A 21,260-nucleotide genomic window follows, 5' to 3' on the forward strand; every position below is an offset into this window, starting at 1 on the left:
GTGCGATAGCTGATAAAGCACAGCTTCTTCCACTGAACACAGCCAGGAAAGCACAGAATCTGAAAAAAGCAGTCTATCTCACAATCTCGCTCTGACACGTTCATCTTACAGAGCCCTACACCAAATAAATCATACACCTTATTTTAAGAACTGGTGACAGACAAATAATAAGTTATGCTAACTATTACAAAGAACAGTCTGCATTGCTACAATTAATAAAAATACAGGCAATTTTTGATGATTTTGACTTGCCAATGTGAAAACTATTGACTGTACAGCAGTCAAAGAGCATCGTTTTCATCTATTTTAACTGCCTAAGACAGAGGATTTTAAGGAGCGTATTCTGTAAGATGACCTCCAGCATAAGGAGTTTTGTGTGGATGGGCACAGGGGTTCACTGGCAACTGTTATTGCTACCCTCTAAATAGCCTGTCCTAAAATTATGCACATTTCAGGTTACGCATCCATATTAAAATAGTAGCTATTTTAATTGATCAAATAAACAAAATGCTGCAGACAATGATATTATTGCAAGACAATAATGTTGTGTTTGATAAAATGTTACCTACAGTAATTCACATGCATTATTTTCTTATTATCAGCTAGCTAGCTTCAGTAGTTTGGGATTTTGGCATACAAGATCACCATCAGCCATTGCTGTATTGCAGAGGCACATTTGACCTCCAGATCTCCCCACTCCCCTCCCCTGCAGCACATTCATGTCAAATAAGGCACTCACAAGCAGTCTTGAAGCAAGGTATTTGATGCTTACAATACATATGGATGCTGCCCTTATCTATCTCATTCTACTCCAAAGATATGTGTAGAAACGGTAGAATATATCCCTGTAAATTGCACAGAATTAATGTGGAAATCATTTAAAATCTATTATGTTATGTATTTATTTTCTTGTGTGAGCAATTTTGAATGAAAATTAGAATATACAGTATGTCCAACACCATAACCCACATTTTTTTATGAGCTGATGCCTCTATCTCCATATATAGTAGCTCAATGCAACCATTAGTGGCATAGGCCATGAGTGCTTTTAACAGGTTACCCACACAAGGCAGATAGCAGTGCATGTCCAGTCCTCAGCCATGACCCTGCAATCACATCATACACACAAGTGTGCTGGAAGTCACGTGTTTCCATGGTGGTACATGATTGAGTCCCATCAATCCCAGCACCAGTCAGATAATCTAATAGCGAGAAGGAGCTAAAGATTTTTCCAGAAGTTGAAAGAAACCACACTGAAGGAAAAGCTGATATTGTGTGTCTGAACATCTTGAACTGTAAGCCAGTGGTAACCAACCCTGTTCCTGGAGATGGAAACCCTCGGTGGATGAATTGCAGCACAAGGCCTTTTCATGGGGCAGGCAGATAAAAAATGGTTGGTCCCCGTCACATTCTGTGTCTCCGGGAGCAACAGTGCGATCAATCACCAGCCTCTTCTGCTCCCCGGCGGTCTGGGAGACGAGGCCGTGCCGAGGGTGGATTTAGTGTGTGGGTGTTCCGCCGGACATCGACTTCATCTCCCAGTCACGTATTTAGCCGGTCGCAGTCCCCGGGAAGCACTGATAGAGATAGGTTGCTCTTGTCATGTGTTGCATGTTACTTAGCTATTTCAGGCTGTACTTCAACACACGTTCAATGTGTTTGTAGGATTGGGCGAGTGGTTGGGTGCAATATGATTTTGAATGCATTACCATTTGATCCAATTTGATACAGTGTGCCCTTTTTTGGTCTACTGGTTAAAAAAGGACACAGGAATAGTGGGCTATGTGTGATTCAATAAGAGATTGATCCTTGTCATGCTTATGTGTTTTGTGACAGCAGCAATGGTATCCAGGTTGAAACTAGTGCAATTTTATGGTCTGAAAAATAATGTAATCACTAGGCCAATTTTATAAGGGCTTGATTGATAGGTTATGTTGCACTGATGGGCCAAGCTTATATTTGATATTGGGTATTCCAAATATAGGAACAAAGATAAAACTGTGATACAAATAGGAAGATAAAGATTTGATAAATGGTGACACACTGTTTACCCTCTAAACAGGAGGACATGGAATAATGCATTCTAAGGCATTATTGCCATTGGAAAACATTAGTAGCTAGGCTACCTCCCTAGGATGACTTCAGTCGGACCAAAGGATTCTGGGCTCCCTGAAAATATCTCATATTGGGCTCCACAACCCCAGAAAATCCTTTGCTCTGATATTTTTGAGGGCCCCTGTCAGTCAGGGCCCTTGGAATTGTCCCAACTCCAAATCCCCCATAGATTACCAAAGAACGCTTGTGTCTCTGACAAGCTATGGCCACATTTCAGTTTTTCTTTTCAGTTTTGGATAATGCTGACTACCCACAGCTCTGGGGTATGTGAGAGAAAATTTTCTGTGGTACGAATGCCACCATTGAGCAGGGCCTGATGGGAAGCACCACAATCACAAATATCCTCAGTTTTTCAGAGGGAACTGTTATTCTACCAGCTGCTTTGCACCACATTTACAGGAAGACACTATTTTTAAATAACATGCACCCCCATAATTGCTCAAACAGTGGGTCATTGGTTGTGCTCAATTACCTATCTGAAACCAGTGATTATGGAGCGACCATAGCTGAACACACTTCTGGACGCAAATTGCCTGACTAAATCAGCTTGGTATTGTCACATTCTCACAGGGCCATGCTGGAAATGACAACTGCGTTCATTCATTTTCCCGTGATGAATATTTATGCGCACTTTTGTTGAAAACGTTATCGTTAGGTACAGAGGGCTGAAACACCTGAGAGTGGAAGCTACACATTCCCAATGAGTCAGCGAGAGATCTGCAGTAGCGTGAAGGCTGTGTTTACCCCAGCGACTGTGATGGCCACCACTGTCTGGATCTCATATGTATGTGCTGTTAGTGCTGAAAGACTCTGGGACATATTGTCCCTTGCTGATAGCATGTAGCTCTTATACTCTGACGGTTTTGTGAAAGATTCTGAGGGAACATCTGGGGCACGCCTCTGTGGGGGGTTAGTCTAATCACAGACGGTGTTATCTTCTCACAGAGAATGATGTCGCGTTTATAACATGCATATTACATTCTGCCAGTTGAAAGGAATCTCAGAACGGTTACATATGCGATGCTTGATTGCATTTGCGATTAGGGGAATCAGTCCTGCCTGACTGAGCTGTTTCCTGCATTTATATCAAAGTCATTTGCATGGTAAACCAAGGATGACGGGAAATGTGCAGATTTCTTGTTTTTTTGTTTGTGTTTGTGTGTGTTTGTGTATGTATGTTTGCGTGTGTGCTTGTGTTTGTGTATGTATGTTTGTGTGTGTGCTTGTGCTTACGTGTGCATGTGTGTATGTATGTTTATGTGTACATGCTTGTGATTACGTGTGCGTGTGTATGTATGTTCGTGTGCGTGCTTGTGCCTATGAGTGTACTGCATGTATGTTTGTGTGTGCTTGTACTGACGCGTGCATGTGTGTAGGTATGTTTGTGTGTGCTTGTGCTTACGTGTGCATGTGTGTATGTATGTTTATGTGTACATGCTTGTGATTACGTGTGCGTGTGTATGTATGTTCGTGTGTGTGCTTGTGATTACGTGTGCGTGTGCATGTATGTTCGTGCGTGTGCTTGTGCTCACATGTGCATGTGTATGTATGTTTGTGTGTGCTTGTGCTTGTGCTCACATGTGCATGTGTGTATGTATGTTTGTGTGCGTGCTTGTGCCTATGAGTGTACTGCATGTATGTTTGTGTGTGCTTGTACTGACGTGTGCATGTGTGTAGGTATGTTTGTGTGTGCTTGTGCTCACATGTGCATGTGTGTATGTATGTTTGTGTGCGTGCTTGTGCCTATGAGTGTACTGCATGTATGTTTGTGTGTGCTTGTACTGACGTGTGCATGTGTGCAGGTATGTTTGTGTGTGCTTGTGCTTATGTGTGTACTGCATGTATGTTTGTGCGTGTGCTTGTGCTCACATGTGCATGTGTGTATGTATGTTTGTGTGCGTGCTTGTGCCTATGAGTGTACTGCATGTATGTTTGTGTGTGCTTGTACTGACATGTGCATGTGTGTAGGTATGTTTGTGTGTGCTTGTACTGACGTGTGCATGTGTGTAGGTATGTTTGTGTGTGCTTGTGCTCACATGTGCATGTGTGTATGTATGTTTGTGTGCGTGCGTGTGCCTATGAGTGTACTGCATGTATGTTTGTGTGTGCTTGTACTGACGTGTGCATGTGTTTATGTATGTTTGTGTGTGTGCTTGTGCTTATGTGTGCATGTGTGTATGTATGTTTGTGTGTGTGCTTGTGCTTACATGTGCATATGTTTATGTATGTTCGTGTGTGTGCTTGTGATTACGTGTGCGTGTGCATGTATGTTTGTGTGCGTGCTTGTGCCTATGAGTGTACTGCATGTATGTTTGTGTGTGCTTGTACTGACGTGTGCATGTGTGTAGGTATGTTTGTGTGTGCTTGTGCTCACATGTGCATGTGTGTATGTATGTTTGTGTGCGTGCTTGTGCCTATGAGTGTACTGCATGTATGTTTGTGTGTGCTTGTACTGACATGTGCATGTGTGTAGGTATGTTTGTGTGTGCTTGTACTGACGTGTGCATGTGTGTAGGTATGTTTGTGTGTGCTTGTGCTCACATGTGCATGTGTGTATGTATGTTTGTGTGCGTGCGTGTGCCTATGAGTGTACTGCATGTATGTTTGTGTGTGCTTGTACTGACGTGTGCATGTGTTTATGTATGTTTGTGTGTGTGCTTGTGCTTATGTGTGCATGTGTGTATGTATGTTTGTGTGTGTGCTTGTGCTTACGTGTGCATATGTTTATGTATGTTTGTGTGTGTGCTTGTGCTTATGTGTGCATGTGTGTATGTATGTTTGTGTGAGTGCTTGTGCTTGTGTGTATGATAGTGAGGGTGTGTATTTGTATGCGTGTGTTCCTCGGTATGTACTATGGATATGTAGTGTAAGGGCCTCTGGTGCTCTAGCTCAGAAGCTGCTGAGATCAACACTCTGTTGCCTCTCTCTGTGACTGAGGGCTTCAGCAGACTGCGGGTGAAAATATAAGGGTTGTGGGTACTTCACCTGTATGTTTGTTTCCTTTGATAAGCTATGGTAGTTCAAAGGTCACATGTACTGTAGTCAGGAAAGTTTTTGGACTGGTACATATATTTGCACTAAACAGATGGGGAAAGAGATATATACACATGTATGGAGCACCGAGGAGAAGTGACCTCATTCCTTGCAAACCTCACATCCCATCAACTGCATCCAGCCAATAGCAGTAGGTCACCTTGAGCGTAATGTGTTTACGACAGAAATTTGAAATAATCCACTTTGAACATATTTTTGTGTTGGCCTCATTGTGGGAACTTAAATGTAAAAATCCTTGGAGAAAAAACAGGATATTCAAGTATTCACAAGTGATACTTTGATAAACTAATTACAGATTTGTTTCTGGAATATGATCCAGAGAATAATTAACATTGATATTAATTTGACATAATCACTTAGTAATGACCTTTCATAACGAGGAAAGATAATAATGTAAATTACCAGTTGTTATGTGGTTTTATTATACATCGTATTTTGTACCAGGCTAGTAACGGTTACAACAGCTGAGTACAGTTAGTGTTCTCTTTATAGTCTGTATAGCAGCAGGTAATAATGACTATATATCTTTGTGCTCTGCAGTTATTGTCATGTTTAATTTAGTATAATTTTGTTATGTTATAAACTTGAGAGATGGAGATAAATGCATAAAAATGACAGAGACGACAGCCTAGGCACTGAATACAAATCCAGACTTTAATCGTTCCTACTTCACAATGTTCATTTTATTTAATGTCCCCAAAGTGAACAAAATGTTTCATACCGCTGTTCAAATTAAACCGTGGCTTAATTAAATCTACTGAGGGAGACAGTTAGGGGAGAGACCTCGTCGGTCAGTTTTTGGTAGTTTAGGAAGGAGTCTAAACATATACTACACTTAACCTACGGTCTAAATTACTATTGGTAATTGAATTAACGATTCTGTGACCCCGCTGGGCTCTGCTTTTACAGTACAAAGTATATTCCAGCTGAAAAAGAGACCTAGTTGTTGCTTTATTATGCCCACTTAAAATACATTTTCACCCTAGCTATGCCGAGGGCACAGGAGGTCGAACCTACAAGGTCGCAGTAAAGAGATGCTTTATTCCCCTTGAGGATGAGCTGCCCACCGCCTTATTCATTATGTACGTTCTGCAGCTGCCTCTGTTGCGCTGCCGGGCCTGCAGCCAGGAGCTGATCACCCGTTTCGTTTTCGAACGTGTGTTGGCGCATGCCTGCGCCCGCATGTACTGGCATCCAGTTCAGGGATGGTCGCATGCCTTGCCCATTGCAACGCTTACAGAATGAGGTAATAATAACATGCAGATTTTAACTTGACCCCCTATCAGCTCAGGCTCCCCAAAAATTTAAGACTACAAATGTCAGCTTGCATTTACCAGAACTCCACCAGCAGATGGGGCACTTTGTATGTACTGGACTTATTCCATATTTAAATATTTTGTATGAGCCCCCTAAGATATAATTTAAGAAGCTAAATAAAAGTAAAATAATACTGCAGCCTGTAAGCCATCTGGTTATAAGCATGGTTATAAAAAAGTCTGTATGAATAATCAGGAGGTAATTCAGGGGTACTTCACATTTGTACTTAGGGGTGTAAATAGGAACACACTGTGCGCATACGAGTCAGAAATCCCAGGACAGAAGAGCTAAAACATTATGCAGTGTGCAACTGTATACAGAAATGCACAGCTTTGTTATCAAGCCCATTAATATAAAATGATACTATATTGACACGGGTTTCAACTTTTTTCTACTGCTAAACAGCTAAAATATTAATTTTGGTCAAAACTTACAGCTGCACACTTTACCCATAGTTTTTACTTTTTTATTTATTATTTTTATGTTGTGCTCAATGTGGGAATTCTGCAACCGATATCAATAACTATTTTTGTGTGGTCGCACTGGCTGATTCCAGTTTGATCTCTATTACACATTAATATCTCAAATGCTAACTGCTTTCAAGTTTCCACATTCATGGAAGAACTAGATGTGTACTGTACAGACATGAATATTTGAATGTGAAAAATTTGTATGTGACAAAACACCTTTATCATTATGCAGAGTGCACGAGTCTAGAGAGCTGCTGAGTCTGTATATCTATGCGTGTGAGTTTGCCTGGTAAAAAAAGATAAGAGTTTGAGATGACTGTGATTAAGCTACTTTTTGAGAAGGACATTTTCAGTCACATTTAAAGCATCAGGAGTGAATAAAATGCATCACGTCTATGCATGTGTGTGTTCTATCACAGCCATAATCTCAGCATAGGGCTAGTACCAGTATATATTCATTGACTAAATTAACTTTCTGGCTTAGCAGCCTTTGGAAGGAAAAAGGATTAAATTCATTTTATCATTCAGTGCATTTACAGATACTGCTTCACTATTTATATCTATACAGATATTGGTTCACTATTTTTGTGATTATGTGATTATGTGAAAAGCAAACAATTAAATGACATGTGTAGAAGTGTTGCACTTCTAATGGAAAGAAAGTGGTAGATACTTAAATAGAACAGCTACCACTTCATTGTATATTGCTCAATTGTAGTTTAACCCATTTTGATTTAGATTTGATTAAATACTGAAAGAGAAAAGAAGAGGATTGTGTTTACCCTTTTTTTTTTTTTTTTTTTTCTAAAAATGGCTTCCAATAACAGACTCAGAGTTAAGCAGACTTCAATGAAAATTCCCCAGATGCCCTTTCATTTCTCAAGGTCTGATGTCAAGGTCACAGAGAACCCATGGGTTGTAGTCTCAATCCTCTAATTCAGCTAGTTGGATTTTGGTGAAATATGACATGATTGTGACCTTTATGGTCTGCAGAACCATGCATTTTTTCAGGTAATAAGGCAACCAAGGCTGTTGTCTTTTTTATTTTTTTCTATTTTATTTTATTACCTGGTTACAGCTCCCAGTAAGTTATTCCTGTTTTGACTAAAACTGATTTTTTTTTTCTTCAGTTCGCCACACAAATTCTGTTCCCTAAATTCTCCTCAAATAATGCCTCATATAATTACAGAAACACTTATTCCTCATACATTTAACATCATTATTTGTCTGAAAAATGTTTTGACAAAATTATTGTTAGGAAGAGGAAGTGATGATACTTCAAATTCTTAGGGTAGACAAAATTGTTATTAACTGAAATAAATGTGTTGAAATATTGATGCTTGCTTTATTTTAAACAATGCCAGCCTCTCTCCCTTGCCAAAAAAAAAATGCATACTTTCCAGTTCACTAATCTCCCTCAACTATAAAGCTCTTTTTTGCTGAATGTGTTCATTTTTAACAAACATTTGCATACCTTATTTAAACAAACAGTGAATTATTGCAGCTAGGCACCGTTGCTTTATTATCATGGCCAACCAGAGTGCACGAGGCAGCTCTGCCATGTGACTGTACTACACCTGCAATAGGTTAAGATCAGTCTCAACATGAAAGGCAGTCAAAGGGTAATACCCATTGTTAAAGTTATTTTAAGGTGGGTTGATATGCTAATTTTTGTCCTTCGATTTGACAGATGAGATTATTATGTTGAGATGCCGGAACAGGGGGACAGCGGTTAATTTCCATGCCTGACACATCCCAACGTAGATGCTCTTATTACTCCACATGAATGCTCAATACTGTAAACAAAATAATTCATTAATATGAATCTTTTGTCTAGACCATTTCAGAATTATCTTCCCCAAATCTTTACTAGCCTTTTGCTTTTACAGCTGTATAATCTTTGTGGGAAACTCATTTATATTTTTGAAATGCATGTTCTGTCATTTCACATGCAAACCCCACATAATATTGGCGATTTTTTTTTTCATTGCTCTGCTATGTAGGCTATCCACATTTCCATTATACTGTATAATTATACTGTCTTCCAATTCCGCAATTGCGAGAATTTCTTGCCAAAAAGAATCGGCATTAAGTGCATTCGAAACGGCAGTGTGCACCTCTTCATCTGTTTTGCCAGTACTGTGGTTTACAGCAATCCGCGTCAGCGCTTACTGTCCACCAGGGAAAAAAAAGTTCAGCAGTTGCCTATGTCTGTCTCGGTTGTTTGTGGAAGTTGTGTGATGGCATTTCACTGCACTGAACTGCACGCTTAACATGGCGACTGTAGAGCAACATGCATTTGATGAATTCTATTTTTAAGTATTATTTATTATATACAGATGCTACAAATGTGATTCGTTTTACATCGAAAGATAAACTAAAACGGAAGTATGGACTATATTCTGTCAGTCACGGGAAAAAGTGTGCGCTCTGTCAGAGATGCAGTTTCGAGTCGAATCTGGCCTGTTCCGGAGCGAAAAGTCCACTTCGAAGATTCCAACGCAGGACCTGCCCAAGAAAACACTACTATGGAACAAGCAACAGGTTTGACAGCTAACTATCTAATTAACATTCAGAAAACAATGTCCTGTTTCTGCTGAGTGGATGCATGGTTGCCATAATGCTAGCCACGCCTTTTGCTACTTTGATAAGATTGTTCATTAGGAAAGTTGTCATGTGCATCACGTTTATGTTGAGTCTGCCACCTTGGTCGAAAGATAAAGTCACATGTAGTTACCAATATTTATTATTTGTGAAGTTAGCTGATGTTGTGAAGATGGGCTACTTTAGCAAGTTGGCGATGTCGTGGTCCGTTTCGTCTAACGGAGTAACGTCTCCTTTCATGAAAATGTGTAGTGGTAGTATAACCCAATAGGCTACACTTTTGCACTTAAGCAAAAGCTGTTTACTTGCATAGCTTTAAAAAGTATTTTAGCCAGCATTACCAGTGGGATAAGCGAAATACAGTTATTCAGTGTCCTGATTAGGTTTTTGCTAGGGTATTCAGGAAAGGTAACTAAACTGCAGGGTTCTTACTGTCATATGACACGTCCCCTCCCAGACAAATCTGGCTGTAAAACTAGCACGTAACACGTTTGAAGAGAACTGTTAGATTGACCTAATCTAGCTCAGATGTATGGGGATCTATATTGTATGTGGAAGCATAATTCTGCGTTATAGCAGCGTAGCCTACACTAGCTAGATTATAGTCCAAGAGAGTAAACCTGTCAGTTCTTACCAAAATAATTAGAAAATTGAGATGATCGCTAAATGTCAGTGTAACCAAGGTTCACAAAAGGTATGAAAAGAAATATGTGACTAAGCTGCACATCTGCCAGTGGTTGTTTTACTGTGTCTTGGTTCGGTGGAAACCCGTGACAATGTGACACAATAGTTAATTATTACACGGCACAACTGCTCTATCATTGGGTCTTGAAGTCCTAGATGAATTCAGGTTTGGATTTAATTTATTATTAGCCTATGCCGTTGTCGTTCTAACAATCAGATTTGAAACGTGTTTATATTTCCTTATTTTTAAAGGCTATCATTAGTAACCAATTTTAAAAGTAATCATCAGCACCAGCATTTCCAAATGTCCTGCCTTGACGTTCTTAATTTTTTTCCAATTCTTTTTTGGCACGTTTTGGCAGTCAAACTCGTGATTTGACGTATGAACCAGTACTAAATTTCTATTAAGTTGAACATGAACAGACAGGAAGTAGTGCACCTCAGTGTTCCATTTGTACGTCTGTGTATATTAACCTACAAGGAACACAGTGGTCTTAGAGTATAATTGACTAAATGCATAAAAATACTTTCCATGAAATTAGTTGAGTGGGACTGGTAAATAGTATGGATGTGTGTATATAGGCATTGTAGTTTAAGCCTTAACATTAATAATAATTCAGAAGATAGTATCTCTGAAGAGGAAGAGGCAGACAGATAGCACTGAGGGCTTGTTTTTCTCAGATAGCCTACATTTGGTACTGCAGCTACATCCTGGTGTGTCCCCCATGCACTCTGATGCCTGCACACAGAGCTTATCTGCTGTTGTAGTTTTTATGTCCACTTTTATTATGTGTTTCCGTTTGGCTAATTGTACAGCTTGCTTAGACCCATCAGAATGCTTTTAGCCAGGCTGAGGCACATTCTGTCCTATGCAGTAGGCTACTTTTTTAACCTACCCTCATTTTATTTATGTGCATATCATTTTGATATTGAATAGTGGTCCTCTATTGAGTGAAAGTATGTGTGTTAGGCCTAATCTAGCTTTGTTATGTCAGTCCTGCCAGCTGCTCCTTGGCTAATCGCTTTAGTCAATTCTATAGTAGTAGACTGTGCCTTTGACAAAAACATTTGGTGTACGTTAGAAAGGGCACCTCCTGTGTGAACTTCTGCTTTCGATCAGGAACAGGAAGTCAGGTTGTGAAGGCATATGAAAATTTGCCCTTGCAAATTTTGTGACTGAGGGGTATGTTTTGTGGAAGTGGGAAGTGACAGACCGTTATGTGTTTTTTTAATTAATGTCTTGCCATTAATCTGGCCACAAACTGTAGTTGCTGCTATTGTAAGGGTAGACAATACTGATCACCTGAGGCATTTGGAGCTGTCAGGCTGCCTTTGAAAATTTTGTTCACTATAAAGCGCCGTATTTCCCACATTCAATTAGGATTACATGGTGCACTGGTCGTCCTCATTGGATGTATGCACAGGCCGCCTGGCTTTTAGCTTGCTCCTAATATTAATAACTATGTTAAAGCAAACGCGACATTGTTGAAACAAATGCAGTCATTTCTGGTGCATAATAAAACATGTTTTGATGCACTTCTCAACATAGACAGATGCACGCCACTTTCAGCTGGGTTGTCTGAAGCTCCCTTTACGTACGCAGGCTCCTGCTCACCTTTCAGTGTCCCCTTATTGATGCCGTGTCTTTTATCCCATGTCAAGGGCCATCTTTAGCTTGCTTTGAACTTGCAGTTTGCCCAGTGTACTGTATCATTCAGGCATTTTTCTGAAATGGCTTTCAGTTTGTCTGTCAGTAACGCACATAGGCTGCATTTTTAGGGCTTGAACTAAGGCTATAGTTTGTAATGCCTTCATTTTTGAAAAATGAAGAAGGGTAGCATGTTTGCTAGCAGTTGCTAACTATAGAAAGATTAGGCTATTTTATGCCTTATTGTGCTAGGCCTTTCGGAAAGCCAATATTGCAACAAAAAAAAAGCTCTTATGAGATCACACTTACAGCTTCTTTAATTATTAGTTATTAACCTATAACATCATGTTTAGCAAAACACGATAGTCTGTTCTTTTACTAAGGCTAGAGTACTGCAGGTAATCATTTCTGTAAATGATTAAAATTATAATGTTAGTAATTTCACTTTCAATGGTATGAACATTTTGGAGTTCTGAACAACCCCCATTCCTGATGGGTTCCTATCTCTGAGATTCTGCTGTGGTAAGGGGCAGAGACGCATACACAGATAACTGGAGGGAGAGAGATACTGTTCAAATCTGCCCACTTAGTTACACTGATATACACTATATGACCAATAGTTTCTGAACACCCCTTAGTCTGGGGCTGTTTATCATTGTTTGTGCTAGGTCCCTTAGTTCCAGTGAAGGCAAATCTTAATGAGCATGCACACATTCTAGATGATTCTGCACTTCCCCAACAGTTTGGGGAAGGCCCTTTCCCCATAATGATATGGCAGAGTTGTATCACAAGCTTGGTGCTCTTAAAACTGAGCAATATACATTAGGCTGGAAAACACTGTTTTACACAACTTCTGTTGTGCAACCATGCCAATGTCTGTCCAAAAGCATACTGATAATTGTGTTGGTTGCACAGGTGCAGAAACAGATATTGTTGCCTCTACACACCCATGGTATGTAAGCTGTGTAGTAGGAATGGGATGACCATTTGTTCTGTCCTGAATGTTGATAATGAATTATTGAAATTTTCCTTGAATGGCACGCAGTTCCAAAGCCTTTGCAAGTTTATTTTAATGGTTTGTGTTTACGTGTGAAGTTACTGCAGTGCACAGAGTATCCAGCCACAGTATGTAAAAGCACAAAGGCGCCACTTCCTATCCCAGCTATCCCAGTCATTCTTTTCCCCCTGTGATGCTGATGTGGGATAAACAGAGTTTAATTAGGAGAGAGATTAATGAAATGTGGTCACCACGGCTCTAGACACCACTGCCTTGAATTAGCAGTCCCTCTTGTCCCAGGACGGACAAACAGAAGGGGGGGCACCTCTTTAGCAGAGTGGGTGGGGAGGCGTGACAGAATCCCCCTAGACACTCTCCCTCAACTTAATAAATGAGATGGAGCGCATTTGTAAAAGAACCGTGCACGGTTGACTCTGCTTTTGGGGTCATGTAAGCAGCGAGCCAGAACCTTGTTTATGTCAACACAGCGGTATAAGAGCCATGTATACATCACATGTACAAAGTAGGCCAAAGGATCAAGCGCTTTAACCTTGAGCTGGAGGTGAGGGGCAAACAAGTTTTGAGAGCTCTCTTTTTAGGCTACCTGAAACGCTTCCTGGGTCAAATTTGTGTTCAGGTAATGAGTTAGCCTCAGTGAAACGATCAAGAATTGTGGAAAAAAAAGGTGGACAGTGGCCATTCCTAGCCATGTTCACAAATTCCTTCCTTAATAAATAGTTAGTCTTGAGCCACCAAATACATGCTGGCAAACTGAAAGAATTTTACTTGAAACTACACTTCAAAATGTCCCACTTCTTTCTCCCCAGCAGTCCACCCACGCTGCATGCAGGAAATACGCTTATCAAAGGCACTCCCCCCTGAGCTGGCGACTGTTTTCTACATTACAGGACCCGCAACACATTTTTCCAAAGTAAAATCTATTTGTTTGGGGGGGACCTCGTGGCGCAGTCCGTAGGGCGGCTGACGCTCCATCTAGGCCTATATTCAAATCACCCCATGCAGCTGTGGGCTCGATTCCCCCGCCGAGGCACCCTCTGTACTGTGACCCCTTCTCTGTACATAACCCTCTCGGCCTTTTTCCTTTCTGAATAGTTTTTTTGTTAATACAAAGCGCAGGGAGAACAGACAGTTCTTTTAAAGGATATATTAATTTATTTTGTGCTGCAGTGCCACGTGTTCAGATAAGACACGTAAAATATGTATGCAGGTGTGTAAGCAGGCTTGTGTCGGTTATTTTTAAGAGTCCAGTTATCTGACCCCATGTTGCACCATGATTGACTTCCGCCCCTTTGTTTTGTCAGTGGTATTTGTTTTAGTGCAAATGAATGCTGTTTGGAGGACATAGGCTACAAGTTAACTCCATTGGAGTGGAGACAACTGCATTTCTTCATCTTTGCACGCAGTAGTTTTTCCCGAGGTCTCTTATTGAATGCCGTTATAGATTTTATACTTAGGCTGTCAGTTCTATTACTACCCTAAAAATGAATAATATGGCGGCGTCTTTTCTGGAGCGAATCTTCATCAGTTTGTCAAGCGTCATCCCCATGCGGAAGTTAGTCATACAGATTTAAACAGTGGCCCATATCGTCATATACCCCCCCAAGACACAGAGTTGTCTCTTTATGTGTGTTATATCCAGACTCTGTGACAAGATGGCTTGTGGAAAAACTTAGAAATTCTATTATGGGAGTTCCATGGCACTTGACAGAGCTGAGCTCATCAGTTCTTAAGTGTTGATTCAGTTGTAACGTAACATGGAATGTGCCTAGCGCAGAGCTCTGATTGGCTGGGAGATCAAAAGGTGACATTCCGTGAACCAGTGCCAGTCCTGGTCGAACTGCTCCATGTGTAAATACAGTGGTGAATTGGGTATAGGTTACATTAAATGCATACTATGCAGGATTTTCACCTTGGAAATATTATAAAACAGCCATGCTCAGTCATTACTATTATGCACTGGCAATCTGTGTCTCTGTGCACTTTTGTTCAGTCCTTGCGTGTTTGCCTGTATCTGGAACGTTTCTGGGCGTGACACTTTTTTCTTTGTGGGCTGTAGAACGGAAGAAGGAGAAGAAGAAGCGGAAACATTTATGGATTAGCTACTGTGGTGCGTTTTCAGCTGAGTTAATTCTGGGTAGATTGGGTCGCCTTGGTGGCTAACTGGAATTTTGTGACGTTAGATAGCTGCTGTTATTAGCTAGGCTAACTAAATTCAGTTAGCTACATTTAGCAACCTTTGCTTGCTGACCATGATGGCCCAAGAATTTGCTGTGGGTCTGATATTTTACAAAATAACAATTTAAGGGTGGAGAATAAGATTCTAGTTGACTTCTCTGCTTAAATTATTATCATTGATTTAAAATATTGGGTCAAAATATTCAGGACAAACTGAGTTGCAAACATCAAGGAGTCTTCAGCAACAGGATGGTACTGGCTTAGTCACATCATGACAGGTGTAAGTAAGCCGCTGGTTAGCATAATGTGGTATTAGCATTGCCTGGTACAGTGGATCTTGAGTTTATTCTGATGGGATCTCGTGGCCCTGTAGTGCTGTGTGGTTTATAGTAATAAAAACTTGTTTATACGTAATTAAGTGTTCATGCTTCAACTACAGTGATTGTTGCTCATTTGCTGGTGTCATAGTGGAGATGCTAGTATAATTATAGGTGGCAGATCCAAAAATGGAGAACCCCCTGCAAAAAAATAAAACAAATGAGAAATTGAGCAGCAGTAGGAAAAATAGGACACTGATACAGAAATAATAGAGAAATATTCTGTTCTTGAAAGTAGTAGGCCTATATAAAATAATAAAATATCGTATTTATTAACCTTAATCTTCATGTGCTTTATGTTGTTCCTTGTTTTGCTGCCTTATTTGCGAAATATTTCCAACAGAAGGCTCCTGGAGCAGTGATCCCATAACCAATCACAGAATCGGGGCGTGTTTAGTCAACCTGAAGTGAGAGTTAATAATTAGGGGCCGCGGATTCGGTAACAATCACGCGGGGATGACAGGATCAGGGTTTGATTAATCGGCCTGTAGCGAGTGTTAATGAGGGGGAACAGCGGAGCCAGTGGTTCCATGTGAAAACCATTGCTCCCCTGACACCACATACAAAGTGCTGCCACAGCAAAGCTCGCCTCCTGGGTGGTGTGCAAACCATCTAGACCAATGCTTTGTGTAGTACAGACTGAGACTGGAATGTGTGCAATGGGACAGGATGCTGTTTTGTATTACTGCTGTTTAACCTGGCAGTTCACTTTAGCCAGCCTCCACAGATTAAACATGTAACTGCTTTGTTGTCAGTTAGGGAATGGAAATGGTCAGTTCTCCTTTTTTGTGCAGAACCTTTTTTAAATTGGTAGTGATAGGAGACATGTAATTTAGCCCCAAAATCTTGTAAGTGGGCCCCATTTACAGGGGCGTTGTAGTGGGGGGAAAAATGGAACTGACTACCCAGGGCCTGAATGGGGGGAGGGCCCTCGAAAAGCCTGAAATGATGCGTGAGAGACATGGATCAAGAGAGGAAGGGGGCCCACAGAGACTGCTTATGCATAGGGCCCAGAATTTTGGGCTACACCCCTGCCCATTTAAAAAGACAATTATTAGGCTATATGTTTGAGATTTTAAGTGATGTTGTCACAAACATATTTCTATAAAGTAGATGTTCATTATGTGAAACGAGATAAGGTGCCTAAAGTGGTATTTGTGCACTTATGCAAAAGGTGTTTGTTTGAGTCCAGAGTATTACAAGGAGAACTGGATGACCAACTGGATCTCAAGGAGCACATCAAGGCAGTGTCACGGTCCTGCACATTCCTCCTGTAAAACATCAGGAAGATTCGACCATACCTGACTAGCATTCCACCCAGCTACTTGTCCAGGCTGTGGTGACCTCCTGTCTTGATTACTGCAATTCCATCCTTGCAAGCCTGCCAGCCTGTGACATACAGCCACTACAAATGATTCAAATGCTGCTGCCTGACTTGTCTTCAACTTTCCCAAGTTCTCTCACATCACTCCTCTGCTGAGGTCACTCCACTGGCTACCGGTCACTGCCAGGGTCAGGTTCAAAGTCCTAACCCTTGCCTTCACTGCAGCCAACAGGACGGCCCCCGTCTATTTACAGGACATGATTCAATCCTACATGCAAGCTCGACCACTCCGCTCTGCAGCAGAAGGGCGACTTGCACCCCCTGCCATCCAGTTGAATGGTTTCCTACCATGGAACTTCTCCACCCTAGCTCCCCAGTGGTGGAACAAACTCCCTGTTCCTCTACGAACCACTCCCTCATTGTCCATCTTCCGCCGTGGTCTGAAGACTCATCTCTTCAGACTATACCTGGACTAACTAACTATCACCACTCTGTGGGGCACTCCCAATTTGGGATAATTTTTATCACTTAAATCCCCCTCTTTCATGCTACACATGTACCTCCTGTGCCACTTTCTTGTTAAATGCACCGCCAACTTACTGTACTTTATATCATTATCTTGATGTTGTAGGTTGTCATGCCTCCTAGTTTGACTTAGCATAGGTTAGGTCAGAGTAACGTTTATTGTGTGAACTGGACTTAATGTGTTCATGGGTACAAATAACTGTTACAAAATGCGTATTGTACCTTATCGGACCTGTGTTTTGTAGTTGTTCCAATGACCTTCGGTATGCACAGTATTGTACGTCGCTTTGGATAAAAGCCTCTGCCAAATAATGTAATGTAATGACAACAATAGTTCTATTGTGTGCATCGGGGCCTTGGTATAGTATATTGGTTATTTCTGTTAATGCGGTCATAAATTACTTAATATGTTCCAGCCAAGTTAGGGACTAACAAATAAATTGGGTATGTGTGATTCAAGAATAACAGGAAACAGAAGGACGGCACAGCCAAGGCCAGCATAGCTGCTGCTACAGCCAGGACCTCACAGTGTGTCTCTGTGTCCTCCGGTCGTCACAGAGACCAGCTCTATGACTTCTTTGACAGTTATGACGGTTTCACTTGCATTACGTGACACAAAACTACAGCACACCCCTACAACACACCCCTTTCCTCCTAAGGACCTTGGGCAAAATAGCTTCAGTTTGTGGTACATCATTTTTACTTCTCAGCTGTTTGTTAGCACAACAATGTCACTTAGGCTAAATTCAAATTGTTGCACCCTTAGTGGAGGGGTGGAACTGGAACACTTCTTTTCTTTAGCTTTAATCGGTGAGGGAGTTAAATAATCCTGTTAGTTTGTCCTAATGCTATTAAGAACACAAAGGTGAGGGGTATGTGTGCTTCCTAATGTGGCCTGTACAGTTTGGATCCTGTCCAGTAGTCATCTCATGTATGAAACATGAACACAAACAATAGATATCTCCACCTTGAGCCAGAATGAATCGACCCATAATTCATATGCTACCCATGAACTGGAATGCACTCCAACGACGTTCAATGCGATTTTATGTTTCACTTCTTTGGAGTGGAAGTTCAAAGACGCAGGAACATACTGTAAATGACTGGGCTCGTGTCGTTTATATTTTCTACCCTCTTGTGTTTCGTGCGGCTGTGAGGGAATGCTCAGTGCCGAGGGCCCCTCCTCCCCCCGCCCTAAATGCGTCTGCTCAGCACCTGTTTGGTGCCAAACGCCGCTTCCTTTACGGCGCTCACCAGCAAACAAGGGAGCTAAAAATAACATCTGGGGGCTATTACGGTGAAATACAGTGCCGTGAAACACCTCTGCAGGAGGAAATTGCCTCGCTGCCCCCCATCGCCCCCCCCCCCCTTTGGAATATTCCAGCAGATACATTTTTTAGCAGTCTAGCCTGAGGAAAATTCGATCAAACGCTTTAGAGGGATTTCCTTTTTTACCTCTATCTCCTTCCCATTTGTTTATTTTTCTCCTTTTGTTTGTTTTATCCTTCTGTGTTCTGTTGCATGGGCTCTGTAAAGAATGCCTACTTTCCCTGTGTCATCTTCAGCATTCTGTATAATGAAAACATGTCAATCGCAGACTCTTACTGAATAATGCATCACATAGCCTACTGTAAGGAATCTGCATATTGCACATTTGCATATCTGCATTGGCAAATTGAATTGTTATGACTTGCTTCATAGGTGCCTCTGTCCAGGGTAACTTTCATACATGATTGTGAATTTTTAACCGCATAATATAGCCTATATAATGTGTGTGTGTGTGTGTGTGTGTGTGTGTAGGTATGTATATATAGCGTATGTATGTATAAGTAGTAGGCTATATGTATGTACACTATATGTCCAAAAGTATGTAGACACCTGAACATCACATCGATATGTGCTTGTTGAACATCTCATTCCAAAACCATGGGGATTAATATGGAGTTGGTCCCCCCCTTTGCTGCTATAACAGCCTCCACTCTTCTGGGAAGGCCTTCCACTAGATTTTGGAACGTGGCTGTGGGAATTTGCTTTCATACAGCCACAAAAGTATTAGAGAGGGCACCGATGTTGGGCGATAAGGCCTGGGTCGCAGTTGGCATTTCAGGTCATCCCTAAGGGGTTCAATAGGGTTGAGCTCAGGGCTCTGTTCAGGCCAGTCAAGTCCTTCCAAACCCAGCAAACCATTTCTTTATGGACCTCCCTTTGTGTATGCATTGTCATGCTGAAGCAAGAAACGCCCCACAGTTCTCTAGAATGTCATTGTATGCTGTAGCATTAAGATTTCTCTTCACTAGAACTAAGGGGCCTAGCCCAAGCCATTACAAACAGCCCCAGACCATTGTTCCCCCTTCACCAAACTTTAACAGTTGGCACTATGCATTCGGGTAGGTTCCATTCTCCTGGCATTTGCCAAACCAAGATTCGTATATCAGACCTCCAGATAGTGATGCGTGATTGATCACTCCAGAGATTCTGTTTCTGAGATGCTGGAACCACCAGGTCTGGCACCAGCAATTATAGCACACTTATTTCACATTGAGTTCACCCATTCTAATGTTTGATCCAACAGCTAAACCTCTTCACCATGTTTGCATGCTTTATTTATTGAGTTGCAGCCACATGATTTGCCATTTGGAGGAGCGGGCTATTTGCATTAACGTGCAGGTGTACCTAATAAAGTGGCCGGTGAGTTTATCAGCCCCCATATCATCCTCACACATCTCAACCCCCGTGTGCCACACCTTCATCTACGCTCCAGTATATCACTTGCATATTCTCTCAGTCACTCATCTCATCTTTTTTCTCTCCAATGTCACATACCTCAGTCATATGCAGCAGTGGTTGGCTTGTTACTCTGTAGTCTACTGATGTGTTTGACTGAGTGCCTGGCATGCCCAGGGGCAGGAGTTTATCAGTCCCTTTGTCCAAAATGCTGGTTCCCTTTCAATCAATCCCTTCCCTCGTGTCTCTCTGTCTCTTGGTTAATGAGTTTGCTTGATAGCCTCAAAATATTTTTTCAGTGGAATGCTTTAAAAAAAAAAAAGAACCAGAACAAGTTTAACTCAAGTTAAAAACACAAGTTGTAATACTGCTTGGTTTTCATGTGTGCATCAAGCAAAGTAGTCCCAGGGCATATCTCTAGTATCTGCGTTAGGATTTGAATCTTCGCTTTCTTGGCTTCAGAACAAGGTCTGCTAGCAGGCACTAGGGCTGCAAGTCTATTGTTTTGAAATTCAGTTGGGGATTTCAGAAGGATTCAGGATTCCGCTCCCAAATGAAACAGTAGCTGTATAAATTAAAGTGACAGAGTAATGTACATCTCCTGTCTGCTGATTGCACCGTGAGCTGTAAAAGCAGTTTTGCATTTACAAGTGTTTTTTCACTGGCTCCTAAGGTCAGCCAATAAATCAGCACGGGCGACCAGTCCAGCTATATTGAATTGTTGTGGGCTGTCCTTCAGAAAATACAGGGTAGTTAAAGCAATGCAGACCTAATACCATCCCTGTTGTGGCAGTCCTGATGTTTTTAAAGCTTCATGAGTTTGCACACATCTGCTGTCAGCAACTTCATGGCTCTCATTGGCTGGCTACACGTGATTGATGGCACATTTAATTAGCTGGGGTAGCCACCATTAGCCAGACAGAGCTTAATAGCTCTGTTATGAGTATTGTAATGCCAGCTGGCTTTTGTTATATTATTAGCCAACATCATATAGCTGGTATGAATTTATCCTTTTCTTCTCAGCCTCATTTTTCTAATTAGCATTTAGGCTAGGTGCCCTATGCGTGAAGCCAAATAAGCAAAATCTGTAACTGCTAGCTGCAGACGTCATTTGCCATTTTGTTCAAGATTCGTCTAAACGGAACACATCATTCAATCGCAGGATGACATTTTGCAGTCTTTTAAGTACAATGTTTTGCACGAATTCCCAGTTCACACCTGCAGT

At 41.3% G+C, this 21,260-nt stretch overlaps 1 protein-coding gene across 3 annotated transcripts in view; it reads left to right on the forward strand.

Moving 5' to 3' along the window:
- oxr1a (oxidation resistance 1a) overlaps nt 1-21,260 on the forward strand; it is a 176,910-nt gene that overhangs the window by 98,083 nt on the left and 57,567 nt on the right. The window contains exon 1 of one of the 3 annotated variants that reach the window (XM_064338068.1): nt 9,158-9,500. The exons of the other annotated variants lie outside the window; for them this stretch is intronic. Coding sequence (XP_064194138.1) covers nt 9,347-9,500 — 154 coding nt within the window. The 5' untranslated portion in view covers nt 9,158-9,346. Of the gene's footprint in view, nt 1-9,157; nt 9,501-21,260 lie in introns of those variants that run through there. 3 annotated transcript variants of the gene reach the window in all.

Source organism: Anguilla rostrata, chromosome 1, assembly GCF_018555375.3.
Source record: "Anguilla rostrata isolate EN2019 chromosome 1, ASM1855537v3, whole genome shotgun sequence".
NCBI classification, from domain to species: Eukaryota; Metazoa; Chordata; class Actinopteri; order Anguilliformes; family Anguillidae; genus Anguilla; species Anguilla rostrata.